The sequence below is a fragment of the Maniola hyperantus genome, chromosome 15 (assembly GCF_902806685.2).
Source record: "Maniola hyperantus chromosome 15, iAphHyp1.2, whole genome shotgun sequence".
Taxonomy (NCBI): domain Eukaryota; kingdom Metazoa; phylum Arthropoda; class Insecta; order Lepidoptera; family Nymphalidae; genus Maniola; species Maniola hyperantus.
Window position 1 is genome coordinate 1518309 of NC_048550.1, and position 21760 is coordinate 1540068.

A 21760-nucleotide genomic window follows, 5' to 3' on the forward strand; every position below is an offset into this window, starting at 1 on the left:
GTCCGGGACATGAGTTACAAAATTCGGCATTAATTAGTGGAATATTAAATAAAGTGACAGGTTCCGCGGCTAGGTTAATTAATGCAAACGGTATCCCAGATAGTTGGAATGGCATACGAAATGCCCTTATTAATAATTTCGCAGACCATCGCGATGAGACCGCTTTATACAATGATTTGTCTCTACAGACACAAGGCTCTAGCACCCCACAAGAATTTTACGAAAAGTGCCAAAACCTGTTTAGCACAATTATGACCTACATTTCCCTACATGAATCCGTACCTACCACAATAGAGGCTAAACGGCAACTTTACCAAAAGTTAACCCTGCAGTGTTATTTACGTGGTCTAAAAGACCCGCTAGGCTCAAGGATACGGTGCATGCGGCCAGTGTCAATGGAAAAAGCCCTCGAATTTGTACAAGAGGAACTTAACACCCTATATATACAACAACGAAATGAAGGCGGGTTTTCTCAGAAAATTTTTGGACATAAATTTTCCGTATCAAATTACACAGGTCCTTCAAGGTCACAAGGTTTCGCTATGCCTGGGCCATCTTGGCAGCAGCCTATACATTTTAGACCACCTCAGAGTCAACAACCTATGCATTTTAGACCTGGTTGGAAACCTAACCCTCCAATGCATCCGCGTGGTCCTAGCCGTACCCAATTAATGTTTCGCGCTCCTCCACCGAATTATAACCCGAAGAGCAACGTTTTCAAATTACCAAATCGACACCAACCGCCTAACAATTCTAATTTCCCACGTCCCATGAGCGGTGTGAGTCATTTCACCCCTAGACATTTACCACCATCGGGACATGATTGGCGTAAATTTGGTAATCCACCACCAACTAATTATATGAAATCACGCGACGTCAATTTTAATGAACTTTACTATAACTATGACTATGGTTATGATTATGATTATGACTATGACTATGATTATGACTATAACTACGATTATGACTATGACAATTACGAACAATTTCCGGATGAATGCTATGATTTCTATGAGGAAAGCTCCTCGAAAGTTGAACCGAGTCCTATAATGAAAGAAGATTATAACTCGAACGCATTATCGCGCATTGAAGTTCATGTGCAAGAGCTAAGTTCGATTGCTTTAAATCAATCGGACGGAGCTCCCTCTATAGATGACTCTGGAACTCTCTCAGCTCCGGAGGCTGAAGATGGTTCTAGAACAGCAACTGTCCATACTGATGACGAAAGCCCCATCTTGGAAATCCCGATTACAGAAGATCCATTGAATAAATTTACTAGGCAAATCGTTTTTAACGTTGTAGGTGATATTAAAACCAAACCAGTCACTACAAAACCTTTTGAAAACCATAAGCGTACGGCTGTTCAATTATCTGAATCTAATTTAGAAGAAGATGTCATCAATGCTGTTAAAGAATTTATTCAACCTAAAATTAAAGCCGGTTTATTAATCAATCCACCATTGGCTATGTATAAGATAATTCCAATAATACAGAAAACCTTTAAAAATTCGTCAATGACACTCAATTTAGCTAAAACAGAAGTAGAAAATGTTCGAGAATATTTAAGGCAGCAACAAATTATAGATAAGTACCATGATGGCAAGACAAACCACCGCGGTATCAATGAATGCTTTCTTGCTTTATCTCGAAAATTTTACTGGCCTAAAATGCGAGAGCATATTTCAAAATTTATCAACGACTGTGCAGTATGCAGACAGGCTAAGTATGACCGTAATCCGATCCGACAGCAATTTCAAGTAGTTCCACCACCCAGTAAACCTTTTGAGCTTGTGCACTTAGACCTTTTAAGTGTAGAAAGCTGTAAGTTTCTGACAATAGTCGACTCTTTCTCCAAATATGCTCAAGCATATTTCTTAGGAGACAGCGCGGCAGTCAGTGTAGTTCAAGCATTACTTAAATTTAGTACGCATCATGGAAATCCTTTGACTGCAGTAGATCCAACATGATAGAGTTAGGATATTATAGTGTTAGGATATTATAGTGTTAGTTTAGTATTATGTAAGAAATTAGATATGCATAGTTTTAAAATTTCCTGTTAGTTTATGTATTAATTTCCCATTACCACATACGCATCATGATATCCTTATCTCTTATTATCCATTCCTTGCAATAAGCTTGAACGAATACAGGTACATAGAGGCTGAATGCCCGAAGACCAGCAATTATATACACACTTACCCAGAATAGAAGAAGACATAGCCATCCAAGTTATAGTTTTACCTAAAGAAGAATCCTTTGACTCAAGACCATCTCCATATTATGAATAAATTGAAGTCCACAAAACTGGATCACCTACATGATGCAAATGCAAAGGTTTCATCTCAAATGCCTATCACTCTACCTCCAAGTACGGACCATGGAGTTATTTATCACACAATCATTACCATACGCCATATTAATTGGAACCTGCAGACTGAATATGATCATTACAGTTTATCAGAAAATACATCTCACGAAGACCTTGCAGTTAAGAAACATAACCAAAATTCAGAGTTCTTCATCCGATGACCTTCCGGCGCAATTCACAGCCAAGGTGTTCCATATGCGCCGATCTGATGGGGGAGGTGTTACGCAGGCGAAGCCAGCGGCTGATACATAGTGAGCCAGCGCAACATGCATTCCCATTCCCACGTACGAATACGACCCGTATAGCTGACGCGGCGTAATACCAGAACCCGCGCGATGTGGGAATCGTAATATTAAGTTAGAATATTCTCATCCGTAGAGGTAAGCACTAGTTTTTAGTCTTTTCATTTAAATGTAACTTTGAATATAATTATTATAAGGATATTATCGCCGACTAGTTTTCTTCCATCCACCTCCTGCGAGCCTAAACATTACTACCTTCATAATAAAATTCATGTGTATGAATAATAATTTTGAAACTATCCCAAAAATCTTACAATCACTTTGGGGTAATCAAGCATCCTTATTACCCTACAATTGTATTACCCATGTCACAACGAAATCCAGACAGTAAAATTGCTGTTACGTTCATATTCCTAGGATTTTTATAACTTTACGTTTACTTAAGTAAACTATTGAGAAGCTTTCTATTGCTTTTTGGTAGATAATATCTTACTCCAATGTCTCCAATATATTTTTATTAATACGATATCGCCTAGCACCTTAAGTAGCGCAATCTAAAGCTTGATTTTTTTAATCTTTCGTACATTTTGTTAAAAAATCTACCGTCTCGATAGACATATTTTTGAAGTAAAACTTCTTAACACAAACGTTCTGTTTGTATTTAAAATGTCCGGACAGCTGTTTTAAGCCCGCAAATCTTTTATCGAGGTACTTTAAATTAAAAGCACTAAGTAGTTAGTTGCATAGATTTAAAGCTCTAGTTACTCACTACGACTCACCGTAGCTCTACTAAATTCTATAACTTATTTATTTTGAATTTATTCGTAATATATGCCACAACGTTAGAGAAGTTTCACTTCACAGCTTTAACCGCGCTTAAATTACACGCACTTTCTTTTAAAAAAGAACTAAGTATTATGCTAATTAAGTTTTTATTTAATTATTATTTTACTTTAAATGGAAGAAAGCTCATGATTTTATTTTTATTTTATTTTATAAATGGAAATTGGCACTTACCTACCTAATACTTATTTTTGTTTAATCATTTTGTATTTGACAGCTAGATAGAAATCTCATATATTTTTGTGCGCGAAGTTTATAAAGTCTAAAGCTGTGGTCAAATTTTAAGTTTATATAATAAATCCATAAGAAGTACTAATAGATAGAATATTAATAGTAGGTATAATAAGGCGTTCTAAGGCAACCGCTACTTATAAAATTATTTATTATTTTTAATGATTATTATTTCTTTATTATTGCCTCACCCTTATTTAGTTATTCAGAATTTCCAATATATGATTTTAGATCTAGTAAAAAATTATGAGCAAAATTATTTTAGTTTTATTGTCTAAGCAAAAACATCATTATTTATGTTAATTGTAAAGGAATGTTTATTTGCTTAGGTAAAAGTAATTAATAAGCTTAAAGATTATACATCAGAGTCTGCCATAAAGATATATCACGTGATTTTTTGTCTTTAGCTCAAAAAGATGAATGTTTCTTTTTTAACGTATTATTTACTTTCTACACGCGTAGATATCAGCTTCATCAATGGAGGCACTGTATCACAATGTAGCGGAGTTTTGTATAGTCCAATCAGATATTAGGTCCACGCTACGTCAGTGGAAGAGGAAGTAGAGACGCGGCAAAGTGACCTCGGTCCTCTATCTCCCCCACACACCCCAATACAGCCATAACGCATATAGTATAGTCTATGCGGATGTCAATGGAAGTAGAGGCACGGCAGCGTGGCCCCTTCCTCCTCCCCCCTGCACACCCCAATACGGCCAGTAAAAGAAAGTTCACGCTATGTCAACGGAAGAGGTGATAGAGGCAAGGCAGCGTGCTCCCGCCTCTCCCAGCCCTCCCCCTCTTCGCACATTCTGATACGGCCAGTATGACATGCGGATGTTAATGGAAGAGGAAGTAGAGGCGCGGCAGCGCGGCCCGCGGGCGCTAGGGGCGCGGCTCACCTGTGCGGCGCCACTCGCGGCACAGCACGGCGCACGTGCCGGCCGCCAGCACGGCCAGCGTGCCCATCACCACGCACACGGCCGCCACCCACGTGCGCGTGTCGAACGACTCCGCGCCCGCCAGAAAGTGCTTCATCAGCTCTGCGGAAATAAATCAAAAAGGTCTTGTCAACTTTCTCCAGAGTAAGAAAGAAAGAAAGAAAACTTTTATAGTACTAGTATAGTAACCGACATAGCTCAACGGGTTGCAAAGCTGAGTGACAATAGGCATGGCACATAGTTCGAAAAATCGCACCGAAAAGCGCATCGTAGGTACTTCCCAGTAGGTGGACAGCTGACGACATCAAACGAGTCGCAAGGAGTCACTGGATTCAGGAGGCGCAAGACCGTGACGTGTAGATATCCCTACAAGAAGCTTTTGTCCAGCAGTGGACATCTATTGGTTGATAATGATGATGATGATGAACTTTCTTTACATACACACAAACTTTCGCTTTTATAATATTATACTGTAATTTTGACTCAATTTATGAATCAAAATCACTACTAAACTATTCAATTAAACTTTTACGAGTACTTTCGAATCGTCAAATGCATCTACCACTGGTTCGGAATGCTTTTCCTATCGAGAAGAACCAGCAAGAAACTCGGCGGTTGCTCTTTTCAAAGATTTGATATAGGTACAATTTTATGCCTGCCATTGCTGGAGCGAGCAATCAAAATCGAATCAAAGATAAAGCTTGCTTAGCAAATATTTGCGTTGTCATTGATTCAAAACCATTCAACCAATGCAAGTCCTATTATCTAACAATACTATTCAAACAGAAAAATTTCCTCAGTTCGACACAAAAGAGAATAAAGATCAATTGTAGTCGGCGACCGAAGCCTACCAAAGGTAATACGCTTACAGATTTGCAATCCACTTGGACATAAAAGGATCGGATATCGTGCTCGTATAAAACACTATTCATAGCTTAGGGTTGCTCTCTGTCTATGAATTAAGTAAAACTATTGCTTGAAAATCACATATTTTTTCAGACGGAAGTAACGTTAATACATCAGATCCTTCGAAAGAGACAGTGTGCAGTCATCCGTGAAATCACGGATTCCGTAAAAATACGAATCCAATTTACGTGTTTGTATGACGGCCACTTCGAAGAATCACGGATACGAACCGAATACGAATGAGTGCACAAACGCCCTTGGGTATTCGGTTCGTATCCAGAATCGAAGAGGCCGTCATACAAATACGTACTCATTCAATTCGTATTTTTACGGAATCCGTGATTTCACGGAATCGCTGTACCTTTTTGTTTTTGTAATATCTCCACTGTTTACCCATATTCGCAATAAATAAATTTGAATTGAATTGGATGACTGCACAAGCGCCCATCAGTTGCGTTTTTCTGTGCAAACAAATTTTGCCGATGCGACTTATAAAAGTGGTATACTGTACCAGTGGGATACCATCACGCTCATACCTGCTTCCGGGTCACTGTACAGCGTGGTCGCCAGCACTTCGACTGGCGGGCCGGGGCCCAGCACATTGTTGGCCCACACTCGGAACCAATACGACGCGTTGGTGTCCAGGTGGTATACGTCGATTTGTCTCTGGAATTTTATAACGAGACTAGCTTATTCTTCTAAGAGCGACTTCTAAGACCATAAGGAATACGTCATGTGCCAAAAATTATAACTACGTTATTTCTTTTCATGCCTGTACACTAAATACCTAACACCATGCGCGCATCTTATTCGAGCGACGTCTTTTTTAGGGTTCCGTACCTCAAAAGGAAAAACGGAATCCTTATAGTATCACTTTGTTGTCTGTCTGTCTGTCTGTCAAGAAACCTACAAGGTACTTCCCGTTGACCTAGAATCATGAAATTTGGCAGGTAGGTAGGTCTTATAGCTGGCTTTAGGGGAAAAATCTGAAAACTGTGAATTTAGGGTTAGATCACACAAAAAAAATTAAATTGTGGTCATGAACTAATAATTAGTATTTTCAATATTCGAAGTAAGATAACTATATCAAGTGGCGTATCATATGAAAGGGCTTTACCTGTGCATTCTAAAACAGATTTTATTTATTTTTATGCATCATAGTTTTTGAATTATCGTGAAAAATGTCGAAAAAATACGACTGTAGTACGGAACCCTCAGTGTGCGAGCCTGACTCGCACTTGGCCGGTTTTTTTAATTTTTATTAAATTTATAGACCAGCGCTTGGCTGTAATCAGACCTGATGGCAAGTGATGCTGCAGCCTAAGATGGAGCGCGCTTGCCTAGAAGATACCTATTCACTCTTGTCTTGAAGGTACCCATATTATAATTCGGTGGGAAAACTGATGATGGAAGGGTGTCCCAAATCTTGGCGGTTCGAATTAGAAATAAGGAGGCAAATCGCTTCGTACGTACGGGAATTTCAACTACGTGCGGGTGCAAACCTTGGCGATGCCTTGCGGTACGATAGTAGAAAGGTGAAAACTACGTACGCGTACTGAAGCGACGCTACGCGCCGCTGGGTATGTCGCACTAGCGTGCGTCGCTGCCCTGCGCTTCACAATATTCTCTCCAGCCGTGACGCGCAGCAACGCGCGGTGTAGCGCTGTGCATCGCCGCTCTAGTGCGATATGCGCCATACAAAATGATAGAAATGATATTTTGAAGCTCTGTGCCGCGACGTGCAGCGACGCGTACCTTTGATGTATCCCCTACAGATTGCCAAACTATCTCTCTCTTAATGTAGGACTCATACCGAGTTGGGACTGATGTGGTTGGGGCTGATGGGCCTCCAGGGCTCCAGCGAGCCGTTGACGGGCGCGGCGGAGCGGTACTGCGCCGTGAAGTCTACGATGGGGTGTCCGCCGTCCCCCGCCACGTTCCACAGGATGATGGCGAGGATCGTGGACGCGTGGACGGTGACGTTGATCAATGGAGGAGGTTCCGCTGGTGACAAACAAACGACAGGATTAATCTACACATACAGGGTGTAACCAGAACGCTAGCAAAAACTTAGCGTTATTGTCAGTGGCGTGCATAGGGTTTAAAGCCAGGGTAAGCATTAGTTAGGTAAGCAAGCCAAAGGATAATGAGCATTGAGAAATTTCAACTGAGTTAACTATTTCTTGGGTAAGCAGCGCTTTTATGACTCTATGAGTTACACGCCACTGGTTATTGTTATACTACCTAAACACAATCCAATACCAATAATTATTTGCTTTATTTTGTAGTTTTAGTGATTTAGTATTCTTCAAACCCGCAATGTATAGCGTGCAAAACTCGGGTCAATGCCCCACCTACGACGCGGTATTGACTCCGAGTGGCCTACTTAAGCAACGTTCGTTGACCTCTAGCGTCAGTCAGATGTCTTATTTGCAATACCTATATCGTAAACTTTTACAAAATTATAGGATTTTTTTTATATTTTTTATCGCGTTTTTTTGGATATCATATCAGTACTTTCACCTGTTTTTGTTTTTGCCAGCGTTCTGGTTGTACATCCTGTATAAAAGTTATTGACTGACTGACATATCAACATACTGGTAGTCCGCGACAGGTTCAGATGGCAATCAGGGTATGAGGCGGGGGGACGCCCCGCACACCCGCGCGCCACTCGCGCTCGATACATTTACGATTATAAGCAACTTGACAATAGGATGATACTTTGCCGACTTTCCTCGGATTTTGTTATCCTACCCGTTGCCGTTGCGCATCCCCCAATTTTACCGATTAAAGTTATATGGGAACATTGCAGAAGGAAATTGATTCCACATTCTGCAAATACACATATTTCTATATGTGTATTTGCAGAAGAAACTAGCTTATGCTCGCGACTTCTTCCGCGTGGACTTAACAAATTTCAAACCCCTATTTCACCCCCTTAGGGGTTGAATTTTCAAAACATACATAATAGCTATCTGCATGCCAAATTTCAGCCCGATCCGTCCAGTAGTTTGAGTTGTGCGTTAATAGATCAGTCAGTCAGTCAGTCAGTCAGTCACCTTTTTCATACATATAGAAAAAATTCTGGGCACGATGGTTAGGTAGAGAATTCAAATTACCATAGCATGCACCAGTAATCCATATATTTGAGGAAAATCGTGAAGGATTTTGCGAAAACTCCGAATAAGGTTTCAAGGCGTAGAGACTTGGATTAGAGGATTGGATTTTTGCGAAACGCAAAATTCCCGTAAATGCCGATTTGCTTTCCTGCTATGTCATCGTTTTTAGGGCTCCGAGTCTTCAGAGAAAAAAACCGGCCAAGTGCGAGTCAGGCTCGCGCAACGAGGGTTCCGTACTACAGTCGTTTTTTTTTTCGACATTTTCACGATAATTCAAAACTATGATGCATAAAAATGCATCAAATCTGTTTCAGAATGCACAGGTAAAGCCCTTTCATATGATACCAGATACCCCATTTGATATAGTTATCTTACTTCGAAAATTGAAAATACTAATTTTTAGTTAAATTTTTTTTTTGTGTGATGTAACCACAAATTCACGGATTTCAGATGTTTCCCCTAAAGTCTGCTATAAGATCTACCTACCTGCCAAATTTCATAATTCTAGGTCAACGGGAAGTACCCTGTAGGTTTCTTGACAGACCGGCAGACAGACCCACACAGACAGACAGACAACAAAGTGATCCTATAAAGGTTCCGTTTTTCCTTTTGAGGTACGGAACCCTAAAAAGGATCATTTCGCTGTCTGTGTATCAGTCAAGACACAATATATTTCATTAGTTTTCCAACAATGAGGAAGTTTCAGGGACAAGCTTCAATAAAATTTCCATAGATGTCTCTTGAATACTAGTTTAGAGAAAGGAAAGATAACAGAATCAGCTCCATTATCAGATCAGATTAATGATAATAACCAGGCTTCACGTGCTCTCCAAGGCACGGAGGAAACGAAAAGGCCTTCCGGTTACCCATCCAATTACCGACTTGGGTCAATGTTGCTTAACAATCGAAATCAATTGATTATGGTCCCTCTGCAAGCATTGGCGACTGTCTAATCAATAAGTCCGTCGCTAAACTCCCATATTTACATGTGACGTAACAAGGTGGGGTATGGGGTGTCACACTGGTACCCCTTACCCCGTTTGACCACTTACCCTGATTGCTACGTGTTTAATGACTATTGGTAGGGATTGGACCGTTTTACGTTTCAACGTTTTTTTTTTATTATTATTTATTTATTTACACTTTATTGCACACAACACAAAGTAAACATTGAAAAAACACAATACAGGATCTTAATCTAATAGATGTAGCATGCAAAGGCGGCCTTATCGCTAAAGCGATCTCTTCCAGGCAACCTTTGACGAAAGGAATCACGAAAGCATGGGTTGGTGCGGCAGCCGAAAATGGCCCTAGGTGTTATTATAAATTAGACTACATACACAGTACATTCTAATAATACACAAATATATATAAATATATATACCTATATACATATCTCTATAATATACTACATAATTCTGTTTACATAGATAAATAATAGTTCTTCAAACGATTTTTGAAGGTGTTTAAGGATTTCGCCTGACGTATTTCAGCTGGGAGAGAATTCCAGAGCTTGACACTGTTAGTGGTGAAAGAGTTATCATAGTATACCGTGCAGATGTGTGGAGTCATAAGCTTATTGTCGGTGCTGGAGCGGAGGGAGAACTGATGGTTCTCACCAAGATAGGAAAACCGTTCTTTTAAGTATGATGGTGTTTGAGGGTAGTACAGAATACGATATAGGAGCGACAAAGCGTGCATCTCCCTCCGCCGACATACTGGCAGCCACTTTAGTTTAGCACGGAACTCTGATACATGTTCATATTTTCGTAGGCCGAAGATGAAGCGAATACACCTACCTACTTTTATATAAACGTTGTTTATATAAAAGTAGGTATGTATACTCCGCGACAGGTTGAGATGGCCATCGGGGAGGGAACGCCCCGCACGTCGAGATGGCAATCTGGGTATGAGGCGGGGGGACGTCCCGCATACTCGCACATCACCCGCGCTATCCCGCATCAGGTAAGCGCGGGGGCTGTGCGGGTGTGCGGGGCGTCCCCACATCGGTTGCGATCTTGCGACCTGTCGCGTACTATACATGATATTATATTTACTTAAAAATAAGATTTTGATTTTCAGTTTTTGTCGGTCATCAATAAACAACCTTTTCCATTAAAGCTTGAATGACCAAGCGAAACCCAAAGAAATGAGTAAAAAGTCCATTCATCCCTGCATCGGGGTGAATAAAGCCGACTTATCGTCAGCCCTTTGGCAATCATGGCGATTTACTCGGGCTCGGAGCGAGCTACAAGCGACAAGCAAGATAAATGATTTCTACTAGAAAGTAGAGCCGACACGGTGGCGAAAGGGTTTTATTCGATACAAATGGCGATATTTAGTTCTAGCCTAAATCATGTTACAAAAAGGAGTACTCCTAAAAAAGGAGTTTGCGAACCACTTAGCAGTCCATTGAATAAAATTAATTTCTAGTAAATAATTAGCCAACATTTACCTCGATTGTAAAGCCGGCATGACACCAAGGACGATTCGTCAATTACCTCTACTATTATATTGTAGTAGGCACACCATGCTTTATAATAATATAGGATACTAGCTTATGCACGCATCGTTGACACATTGGTCGTGTCATGTCAGGGAGACAGCATCAAGACCAGGAGCCGCAGCAGAAACAGCTGAAAACGGCAAGCGGCGCAAGTATGCCTCTCTTATCGAGAGTTACATTTTTGTTTGGCCATGGAGTCTTATACAAAAAAAAATTACGAGACATTTCACCGCGATTAATAGCCTTAGTTGGTGACAAATTTTAACTTTTAACAGTACTTATAAAAAAAAAAATCCTCTCCAATTAGGCGTCAAGCTTGTGTCCTAGGAGTACGTACGATAGTGCAACGGACGGGGTTTGAACCGTTGACCTTTCGGTTTTCAGTCCACTCCTATACCCGTTGAGCTATTGAGGCTCTAGATTAAAAGTTAATAGATAGATTAAAAGTTTCTAAAGCAAAGGTTGGGAAATCCACATCTATGAAACGGTTTTTCCTGAATTATATCCACCCAACATTTACCTGACTGTATTGTACGTGAAGACGAGCCAGGCGAGCGCGGCGAAGGCCGCGTAATGACGCCCATTACTGAGCTCTGCCGTCCACTCGCTGCACTCTTATCCAGCTCTACCATTATGTACTACAATATATTATGTCACTAGCTTTTATAAAAAAAATTTCAGAGATATTCAGTCTTCACACGTTAAAATGCCTTAAAGAAACTAACCACTAACGAGGTCAGCTTAGCTACTAGGCTTCTTAGTTTGACGGATCTCATCTCACTTCTGAAAAGATTCGACTACTGTTGTATGATTGACTACCATTAAAGTCCTTATTAATTTAATTAATGACTAGCTTATGCTCGCGACTTCGTCCGCGTGGAATACATAAATTTCAAACCCCCATTTAACCCACTTAGGGGTGGACTACTCTTTACAAAGTACACACCCTCCAAATTGCATATTTCTAGGACCAGCGGTTGAGGCAGTGCGTTGATATGTAAAAGTCCGTCAGTCAGTCAGGACTTTGAATTTTATATATACAGATTATGATTATGATTACTATTGATGATTAAGTCCAGTTATTCCTTTGTGGAACATAGGGTTGTACCATTAGTTTTTGTCCATCAAGTTGTCTATAAGGGTGTGTGAAGTTTGCCAATCTCCAATCTACACTGGAACAAACCATTGTCATTCTGAGAGACCCGTGGTCAGCGGTAGGCCTGTGATGGGTTGCGAATTGAGATTAGCGATGGACCTCAATGGTACTGATTCTGTGCACAACCTAATTTTAGAGTATTCGCATCCTTTTCTTACTAATGTTATATGAAAAGGACAGACGCAGTTTGACAGTTTTAAATTTAATTTTTAGATGGTAAAACCCGTGATTTTAGCGCACAGTCGCGAGCCTACTGTTTAAATTTGTAGCGTGCACTAAAATTTAGTCTTTAAATGTAAAGTTCATGTTCTGTCCCTTTTTAGCATTGTAAAAAAGAAAAGGATGCAGATACTCTAGTTTAGAGAAAGACAACGGAATCGGTGCCAATGTAGGATTAAAACAGCTCGGATAGACCATGCACTGTTCCGTAATTTGTGTGCGAATTGATTTTCCGTGACGAACAGGCTTATGTAATGACGGTGTTTGCGAGCGGAAAACTGTGTAATTTAACAATTTTCTGTAGTCTGTATTCAGTTCAGGCTAAATAAAATTATCACTTATCTCTATGACAGCTAAGCCATAATTAGCAACACTTTTTTGAATTGCAGGACAGGCTTATACGGCTTGATGAGTGCGAATCACAAGGGAGTCCGTGGAGCACTGTCCTAGTTGATACTACCACGAGGTTCTAGGATTACGTAAACTGCTGACGGCTGGACGGTTCTGTCCAATACCGCAGGGAGGTTGTCAAAGCCTACTATAACATTGTGGGAAAACCGAATAGTGCATGAAAAGATAAGCGTACTTCTGACTGTGAGATTGACTGTGTCTATGTACGCTGTCTCGTTCTCTACGCTACACTCGTACAGGCCTTCGTCGTCTACGGCCACTCGCGTAAGGGCTATGCTGCCGTCCTGCTGTAAGGCGTACTTACTTCTGACTGTGAGATTGACTCTGTCTATGTACGCTGTCTCGTTCTCTACGCTACACTCGTACAGGCCTTCATCGTCTACGGCCACTCGCGTGAGGGCTATGCTGCCGTCCTGCTGTAAGGCGTACTTACTTCTGACTGTGAGATTGACTCTGTCTATGTACGCTGTCTCGTTCTCTACGCTACACTCGTACAGGCCTTCGTCGTCTACGGCCACTCGCGTAAGGGCTATGCTGCCGTCCTGCTGTAAGGCGTACTTACTTCTGACTGTGAGATTGACTCTGTCTATGTACGCTGTCTCGTTCTCTACGCTACACTCGTACAGGCCTTCGTCGTCTACGGCCACTCGCGTGAGGGCTATGCTGCCGTCCTGCTGTAAGGCGTACTTACTTCTGACTGTGAGATTGACTCTGTCTATGTACGCTGTCTCGTTCTCTACGCTACACTCGTACAGGCCTTAGTCGTCTACGGCCACTCGCGTGAGGGCTATGCTGCCGTCCTGCTGTAAGGCGTACTTACTTCTGACTGTGAGATTGACTCTGTCTATGTACGCTGTCTCGTTCTCTACGCTACATTCGTACAGGCCTTCGTCGTCTACGGCCACTCGCGTGAGGGCTATGCTGCCGTCCTGCTGTAAGGCGTACTTACTTCTGACTGTGAGATTGACTCTGTCTATGTACGCTGTCTCGTTCTCTACGCTACACTCGTACAGGCCTTCGTCGTCTACGGCCACTCGCGTGAGGGCTATGCTGCCGTCCTGCTGTAAGGCGTACTTACTTCTGACTGTGAGATTGACTCTGTCTATGTACGCTGTCTCGTTCTCTACGCTACACTCGTACAGGCCTTCGTCGTCTACGGCCACTCGCGTGAGGGCTATGCTGCCGTCCTGCTGTAAGGCGTACTTACTTCTGACTGTGAGATTGACTCTGTCTATGTACGCTGTCTCGTTCTCTACGCTACATTCGTACAGGCCTTCGTCGTCTACGGCCACTCGCGTGAGAGTTATGCTGCCGTCTTGCTGTAACAATAGAAACCATGTCATTATCCAAAAACCTATTATACCAAAAAATACTAAAGTTTTCCGTCTACACTTGTGAGGAAAAAGCAATGATGAGGTCTAAGTTGGAGCGCGCTTGCCTAGACGATGCCTATTTACTCTTGCTTTGAATGTATTTAAATTGTACTGTACGTGGCAGGCAACATGGAAGCCGGAAGAACATTCCACACTTTTTCGTTTCGTTTTTTTTTTAATTCAGATAGGTACAAGTTAGCCCTTGACTGCAATCTCATCTGGTGGTAAGTGATGATGCAGTCTAAGATGGAAGCGGGCCAACCTGGAAGGAGTATGGCAGTTGTTCCACACCCCTTTGGTTTCTACACGGCATCGTACTGGAACGCTAAACTGCATGGCGGCACGGCTTTGCCGGTAGTTACTCGGCTAGTTAGCCACAGCCGGAGCCTCCCACCAGACCAGACCAGAAATTTAGAAATTATAAAATGACAAACCCCTGCCAGGAATCGAACCCAGGCCCTCCCACTAATAAGACAACAGAGCTTACCACTGCGCCAGGGAGGTCGTCGTCGTGCAAGTAGGTTGGTTGTCGACCACATAAGGATGTCAACGTTCATATTTTCTCGCTGTTCTGTGGTAGAATGGTGAGGGAGGGACAAGGTCGTGAAGTTCCTGAGCACACTCTCCAAAGTATATCCGATAGAAGACCGATGCTACGATCTTAAAGCTGCGGTGGTCTCGATGAGCTTTTAGATTTAATTTAATTTATATTAGTTTTAATTTAATGTTACTTCTTTTTACTTTACATTTAGATTTAAGATTATTTAATAGATGAGTTGTTTGTTGAAAAATTAAATTAAATTTACAGTTTTATCAAGCTTTCGCGCGAGAAGTTTTACTCATGGTCCCTGATTTGTACCTATCTAATGATGACAGCTAACTCATTCGTAGCCAACCATGCTACAGGCTAAACCACACGACCCCAAACGTTCCGATTCCATTCATTATAATTCATTCATTATTCAAATAGGCTTTTAAAAACCCCTTTGATCCTTTAAAGGTCGGTGAAAATACGTCATCCGACTATAGGCACATCGGCAGTTTATAGGCGGTTGAACTTTACCAAAAGGCAGGTTGGTATTGGTAATGTTGTTTTAGAGCAGTTCCAGCGCCCAGTGGGTCATATTGATCGGTGTTCAAGGCGACGGCACCGCAAGGCCGGTACCTAACCTACCTATGTATGATACCTCATTCAATAACTATGTATATTTGACCTGGCATGAACATTTTTCTATACAAGTCAAGCCAACAGTAGCTTAACGGATTAGGAGCGGACAGAAAACCGAGAAGTTCAAATTCCACGCGTCGAAAAAATTATCGTACAAGCACAAGGTTCCTTGGTACGCACAACAGACGGAAACGTTTAAGTGTGGAAACCAGCCCAGAATGAAGAAGAAGAAGGTTCCTTGGTATGTATTAAGTTTGTAATCACTTAGTTCAAATTTTGGGTGTTAGCGCCGTCTATCAACAGTAACACAAATTGTTAAGTATTGGAAAAAAATTGCAGGGAAAATCTCACAATTTTGATTTAATTATTATTAATTATTTTGATGTGAAAGTGCGTCAGTCTGTATGTTTGCTAGCTTTTCACGGCTCAACGTTTTACCCATATTTTGATGAAATTTAGTACAGAGTTAGCTTAAATCCTGGGAAAGGAAATAGGCTACTTTTGATACCGAAAAATTGAAGAGCTCCCACGGGATTTTAAAAAATCTAAATCGCAGGGATCATCTAGTTATCTATAATAATTGTGGACTTTAAGTAATTATAAGCATTCTTTCAGAAGGTAACGTGGTATATATATAATAAAATATGTGGTATATATATAATAAAATATGTGATGTGTGAATATGTGTATAATATGTGATCCCCGACATACACACGGACAGACGGACAAAAATGCAAATCTACCCCAGTAGATTTAGATTGGTCGATCAATGATAGCATCCAAGTTTTATATCTAACTTTAAAGCTGTTTTGAATAGATTGATTTTAGTTAATCAAAAACTAGCAAGTCGACAAAAAAGGGTTTATTTTCAGCCGGGCGTCGAGAGGCACTAAACTAAGCACCCTCATTAGAAGAGGCCTCGAGGCCTTTGTCCTGTTGAGTTGTGACTAGCTGTCGTTCATCATCGGGATAATAGAGAGCCATCCCACTTCTGACACCTGCGCTACGTCATAAGTGTTCCTTTAATAGTGTTTCTATTGATTTTTAAAAAAGAATTTTAGTCTAAATAATTTTATAATTACATATCGAAAATTGCTCGAAGCTCAATAATTAGTTCGGTAGTTTCGATAACTGCAAAGTGTCGCTACTAAATGGTATTAACAGTCACTTCATACATATGTATCACAAACTTCGTCACTGTTTAACTTTTATCTGTTTGCTGACAATTTTTTGTGTCGATCTACTTATGGCTTCACGGTATTGTAGTTCAACAAAAGAAACAAAAGGCGAATAGATTTGGGCCATTTTGGCGAGACGAATAGCGTGCAAATTATAAGAACAGTATCCGAATGGCTTTTTGACATGCAAAATAAGTAATAAAGTAACATACAAAAAGTAAATTATTATTCAAACAGTTATGTAACCGCCTTATTAACATTTTATCACAGGGTCGTAAAGTGTCATATGAATATGAAAACGGGCATATGGAGAGCAAAATTTAAATATTTTTTTTACAAGCTTGTTTTGCCCCGATTATAATATATTATATTATTTGCTCGATTTCCGGCAGGGGTTTGGAATTTTATAATTTTTAAATTTGTGGTCTGGTTCGGTGGGAGACTTAAAAATACAAATTTAAGATAAGACAAAATAGGGTTAACGAGCTATTTAGCGTTATAGCGTTCCGGTGAGATGTCGCTTAGAAACAGATAAGGGGTTATTGGGATAAGGAGTTTAATTAAACTGCCATCCCACCCCTTCTAAGTTAGGCCGCTTCCGGGTAAGATTGCGCGCCGCGCCGCCGATTAGAAACTTGTTTTCACAAGGCTCTAGGTGATTCGCTAACTCAGTGTCTAACAATGAATGATAGCCACCGAGGTTGGTTGGTTCTACATTGCTGCTTCACTGGGTGGCAATAAAATATTTTTTCGTAGAAAACCTTCAACGGATATAAAAAATGAGCTCGGTGGCTATCATTCAGTGTTAGACAGTTAGGGAATCACCCTGCTGGTCTATAGGACTTGGCAAATGCCATACGAGGCCAGATAATCCATGTAAGTATTAATAAAATACGAAAATGTGTTTGCCTGCCTGTTCCTCTTTACAGCCCGCACCCGCTACTAAACTCAGCCTCTCCCAAATATAAACATCTTTTTTCCCTGAAAAATCAAAAAGTTCTTATGGAATTCTCAAAAATCCAATACCACGCATCGAAAGTCGCGGGCATCATCTAGTAGATAAATAAATAATCAAGTAAAACTTTATATCTAAACTAGCTTATGCTCGCGACTTCGTCCGCGTGGACTACACAAATTTCAAACACCTATTTCACCCTCTTACAAGTTGAATTTTCAAAAATCCTTTATTAGCGGATGCCTACGTCATAATAGCTATCTTCATGCTCCCAACTCTAATATCAAATATCTAAATTAGATATATAAAATGCTAAAGGTGTCTGACTGACTGATTGATCTATCAACACACAGCTGAAACTCCTGGACGGATCGGGCTGAAATTTGCCATGTAAATAGCTATAATAAAGGAGTTTTAAAAATTCAACCCCTGAGGGGGTGAAATAGGGGTTGTTTGTGTAGTCCACGCGGACGAAGTCGCGGGCGTAAGCTCGTAGGTATATATAATTATAGAACCAAAGTCAGGTCTTCTAAATATACCTAAATACATTGTAATTTGGTTTAGAGTTTAGACGTATGAAAGAGGTAGTAGATGGTGGCATAGATTTATGGCGCGATAAAACAAAGTAAGGTGAAGCCTAGCCTAGGCATTAGCATTCATAGTTCGCTCCATGAACAATTTACTGCCGAAACATCAACCTGTCGCTATACATGACTAGCTTATGCCCGCGACTTCGTCCGCGTGGACTACACAAATATCGAACCCCTATTTTACCCTCTTTGGGGTTGAATTTTCAAAATGCCTTCCTTAGCGGATGCCTACGTCATAATAGCTATCTGCATGCCAAATTTCAGTCCGTTCCGTCCAGTAGTTTGAGGTGTGCGTTGATAGATCAGTCAGTCAGTCAGTCAGTTACCTTTTCCTTTTATATATTTAGATAAAAGATGATTCATCATCATCATCATCATCATTCAATAATAGACCCTGGCAGCCCGCGTGCATACAAACAGGTCAACACAAATCCTAGGTCTACAAGGCTCGGCTAATAGTAACAAACCACTGCGTTCCCTATTCGACGCATTTACACCTCTCGACATATATTAACAGAAATCATGATCATCGCCAGCTCACTGCTGCGAGGGTCTCTTCTCAGAATGAGAAGGGTTTGATCTCATTCCACCCTCCTTTTTCTACAACCGCACCGCACGCCATCGAAAACAATTTCACCCTCACCACCTGGGTGTCTGGTGCACTTCGACCGCCCGTTGTGCCAGATCCTTTTTTTCAGGCACATGCAAACAGTGGCGTGCACAGGGTTTGAAGCCAGGGTAGGCATTAGTTAGGTAGGAACCTGTTTAATGGCAGGTCATAATGAAAAATATGCATTGAGCTATTACAACTGGGGTAAGCAGTGCATTTATGCCTCTATGACCTGCACGCCACTGCATGCAAAGTGTGGAATAAACTCCCTTCGACTGTGTTTCCATTAGATTACAATAACTGTCTGTCTGCTAGCTTTTCACGGTTCATCCTTTTGATCGATTTTCACGACGTACATATACAGAAATAGTTTGGATCCCGGGGAAGGACATACCTTTTTATCCCGGTAACTCTTTGATTCTTTAAATCAAAGAGTTCCCACCGGATTTTTGGAAAATGTCGACGGGATCGCGGGCATCATTTAGTTTTGATTAAAATGCACTGACTTCGATTTTGACTTCGAAAGAAAAGCACGCACGCAAGCATAAATGAAAAAGTTTTTATTTATTATATAAAAATATTTAGGTTGCGCGTTAATATAAAATTCGCGTCTTTTGATGGCTACATAGCAACATCAAAAGACGCGAATTTTTACTAGTGTATACGCGACTTAACATTTTATAGGAATGTTATTGAATGATTCGCAGCATATGCATAAACTATTTTTAATTCGTTATCACTCCCCATATTATAAATGGGAAAGTATGTTTGTTTCTTGGTTTATGGGTATGGTTGGGTAGTATTTTAATAAATATTTGCTCTAGAAATGCCGACGCAGCACCGCGCTCTATGCCCGAGGTCACTGCGTTAGTAGCACTTGAACTCAGCTGCTATGAAAACATCTGCCTATAGAATACAGGCACTATTAGGTAGATTATGTACTTACTATAGAAAACAGGCACTATTTCGCAAACACACCTAATTATCTAAAGTGGATAATTTTATAAAGTGCTTTGCGAGGCGATCTACAGCAACACCTGACTTGCAAGCTATTTATTTTATTATTTATTTTTATTTATTTTATATCTAATTAGAACGGCAGTGCCACTTACACTAACTAGATGATTAATAATAAATTTAAATACAAATAAAGGTACAAGAAAAAGGACATAAAATACAAAACGATAAAAGATCAAAGAATTTTGAATATGTACGCTGAGAACATTGAATGACATATTCATGCTATATCATCATCATCAAGATCAACCCATCGCCGGCTCTCTACAGAGCAGTCTTCTCTCAGAGTGAGAAGGGTTTGGCCATAGTCGCACGCTGGCCATGTGCGGATTGGTAGACTTCACACACCTTTGAGAACATTATGGAGAACTCTCAGGCATGCAGGTTTCCTCACGATGAGTTCCTTCACCGTTAAAGCAAGTGATATTTAATTTCTTAAAACGCACATAACGCGCAAGCTATATGTAGGTATATAAAAGGAAAAGTTGAATGACTGACTGATCTATCAACGCGCAGCTCAAACTACTGGACGGGTCGAGCTGTTTGGCATGTAAAGCCTGACCAATAATATAAAAACTTGCTCTGGGAGCGCCACTAGTATCATATTGTGGTCTATGGTCACTAAGTTTAAGTTCTCCACGGGTTTTCTGACCAGAAAAATACCTCACCATATTTGGTGAGGTATTTTATTTTTCTGGTCAGGCTTTAGATAGCCATTATGACGTAGACATCCGCTAAGAAAAGATTTTTGAAAATTCAACCCCTAAGAGCGATAACGCACACATCCGATCCGAATCCGTGAAGATAAGGATATAAAAAAATGTCTACGTCATTTATGCTACCATACAAGTAGTTCTATGGCAACTTCGAAACGTATTTTCACGGACGGAACGTATGACTGCGTAACCGCCGTGAGGGGGTAAAATAGGGGTTTGAAATTTGTGTAGTCCACGCGGACGCAGTCGCGGGAATAAGCTAGTTAAAAATGAAATAAAAAGTACAGATATCATATAATCTTTATGATGGTACGGAACCCTTCACCACCAATCATTAAACCTCGCCTACACCATAACTGTAAAACTAATTCTACACCTTGCAATAAAACGTTGGACATCCGTGACTCATTCAGAGGGCGCCGCCCGCCCATTGTACGCATTTTACCGACTACCCCTACCACGTGGAAGGGGGGAAAGGGGAACACTAATCACAGCTAGAGATGTTCGCGGCGCGAACTGTGAACCCTCCTGGAAAGTCTCCCGTCTGTCTGTTTATCTGGATTGCCGATTTGAAGATTAAAGGGAAATAATGACGCCTACTGTCTAGTCTGTTGTTTGGGATTTCCAATTTCAGGATTGACAGTGCAGACGATGATGCATTACGTCTCATATACGTTGCTGTGTTTAGATTTAATACCTACCTCTGCCATTAGAACAGGGAAGTGATAATGTGCATATACATATTTTGAGATCTCACTCGCCATAACTCTAACTATCATGTCAAAAGTACGACTTTTAAAGGTGAACCCATTGATGTACGGTGTCGAGAACCATACTTTTGACATGATGTTTTTTTCATATAGAGATAACGAGCAGGCGGCTCACCTGATGTTAAGTGATTACCGCCGCCCATGAACATTTGCAGCACCAGAGGAACCGCCGATGCGTTGCCGGCCTTTTAGGATTTTGTTGGTCCGCCCCTTGAATAACCCCATGTTGATATCTAAAAGGAACACCGCCGAAAGGAGTTGATTCCACAGTTTGCATGTGCGTGGAAAAAAGGATCTGGCACATCGGGTGGTCGAAGTGCTCCAGAAACCCAGGTGGTGATGGTGGAGTTGATTGCGGTGGCGTGCGGTGCGGTTGTAGAAAAAGGAGGGTGGAATGAGATCAAACAACTCTTCGGAACACTCTGCATTATAGAGGCGGTAGAA

The 21760-nt window shown here is 40.9% G+C and overlaps 1 protein-coding gene across 1 annotated transcript in view; it reads right to left on the reverse strand.

The window, feature by feature from the left end:
• The window catches only part of LOC117988883 (cell adhesion molecule DSCAM), a 57501-nt gene that overhangs the window by 11958 nt on the left and 23783 nt on the right, over positions 1-21760 (reverse strand). The window contains exons 3-6 of the mRNA XM_034976155.2: positions 14147-14258; positions 7342-7532; positions 6065-6194; positions 4584-4724 (exon numbers count right to left, since the gene is read on the reverse strand). Coding sequence (XP_034832046.1) covers positions 4584-4724; positions 6065-6194; positions 7342-7532; positions 14147-14258 — 574 coding nt within the window. The remainder of the gene's footprint in view (positions 1-4583; positions 4725-6064; positions 6195-7341; positions 7533-14146; positions 14259-21760) is intronic.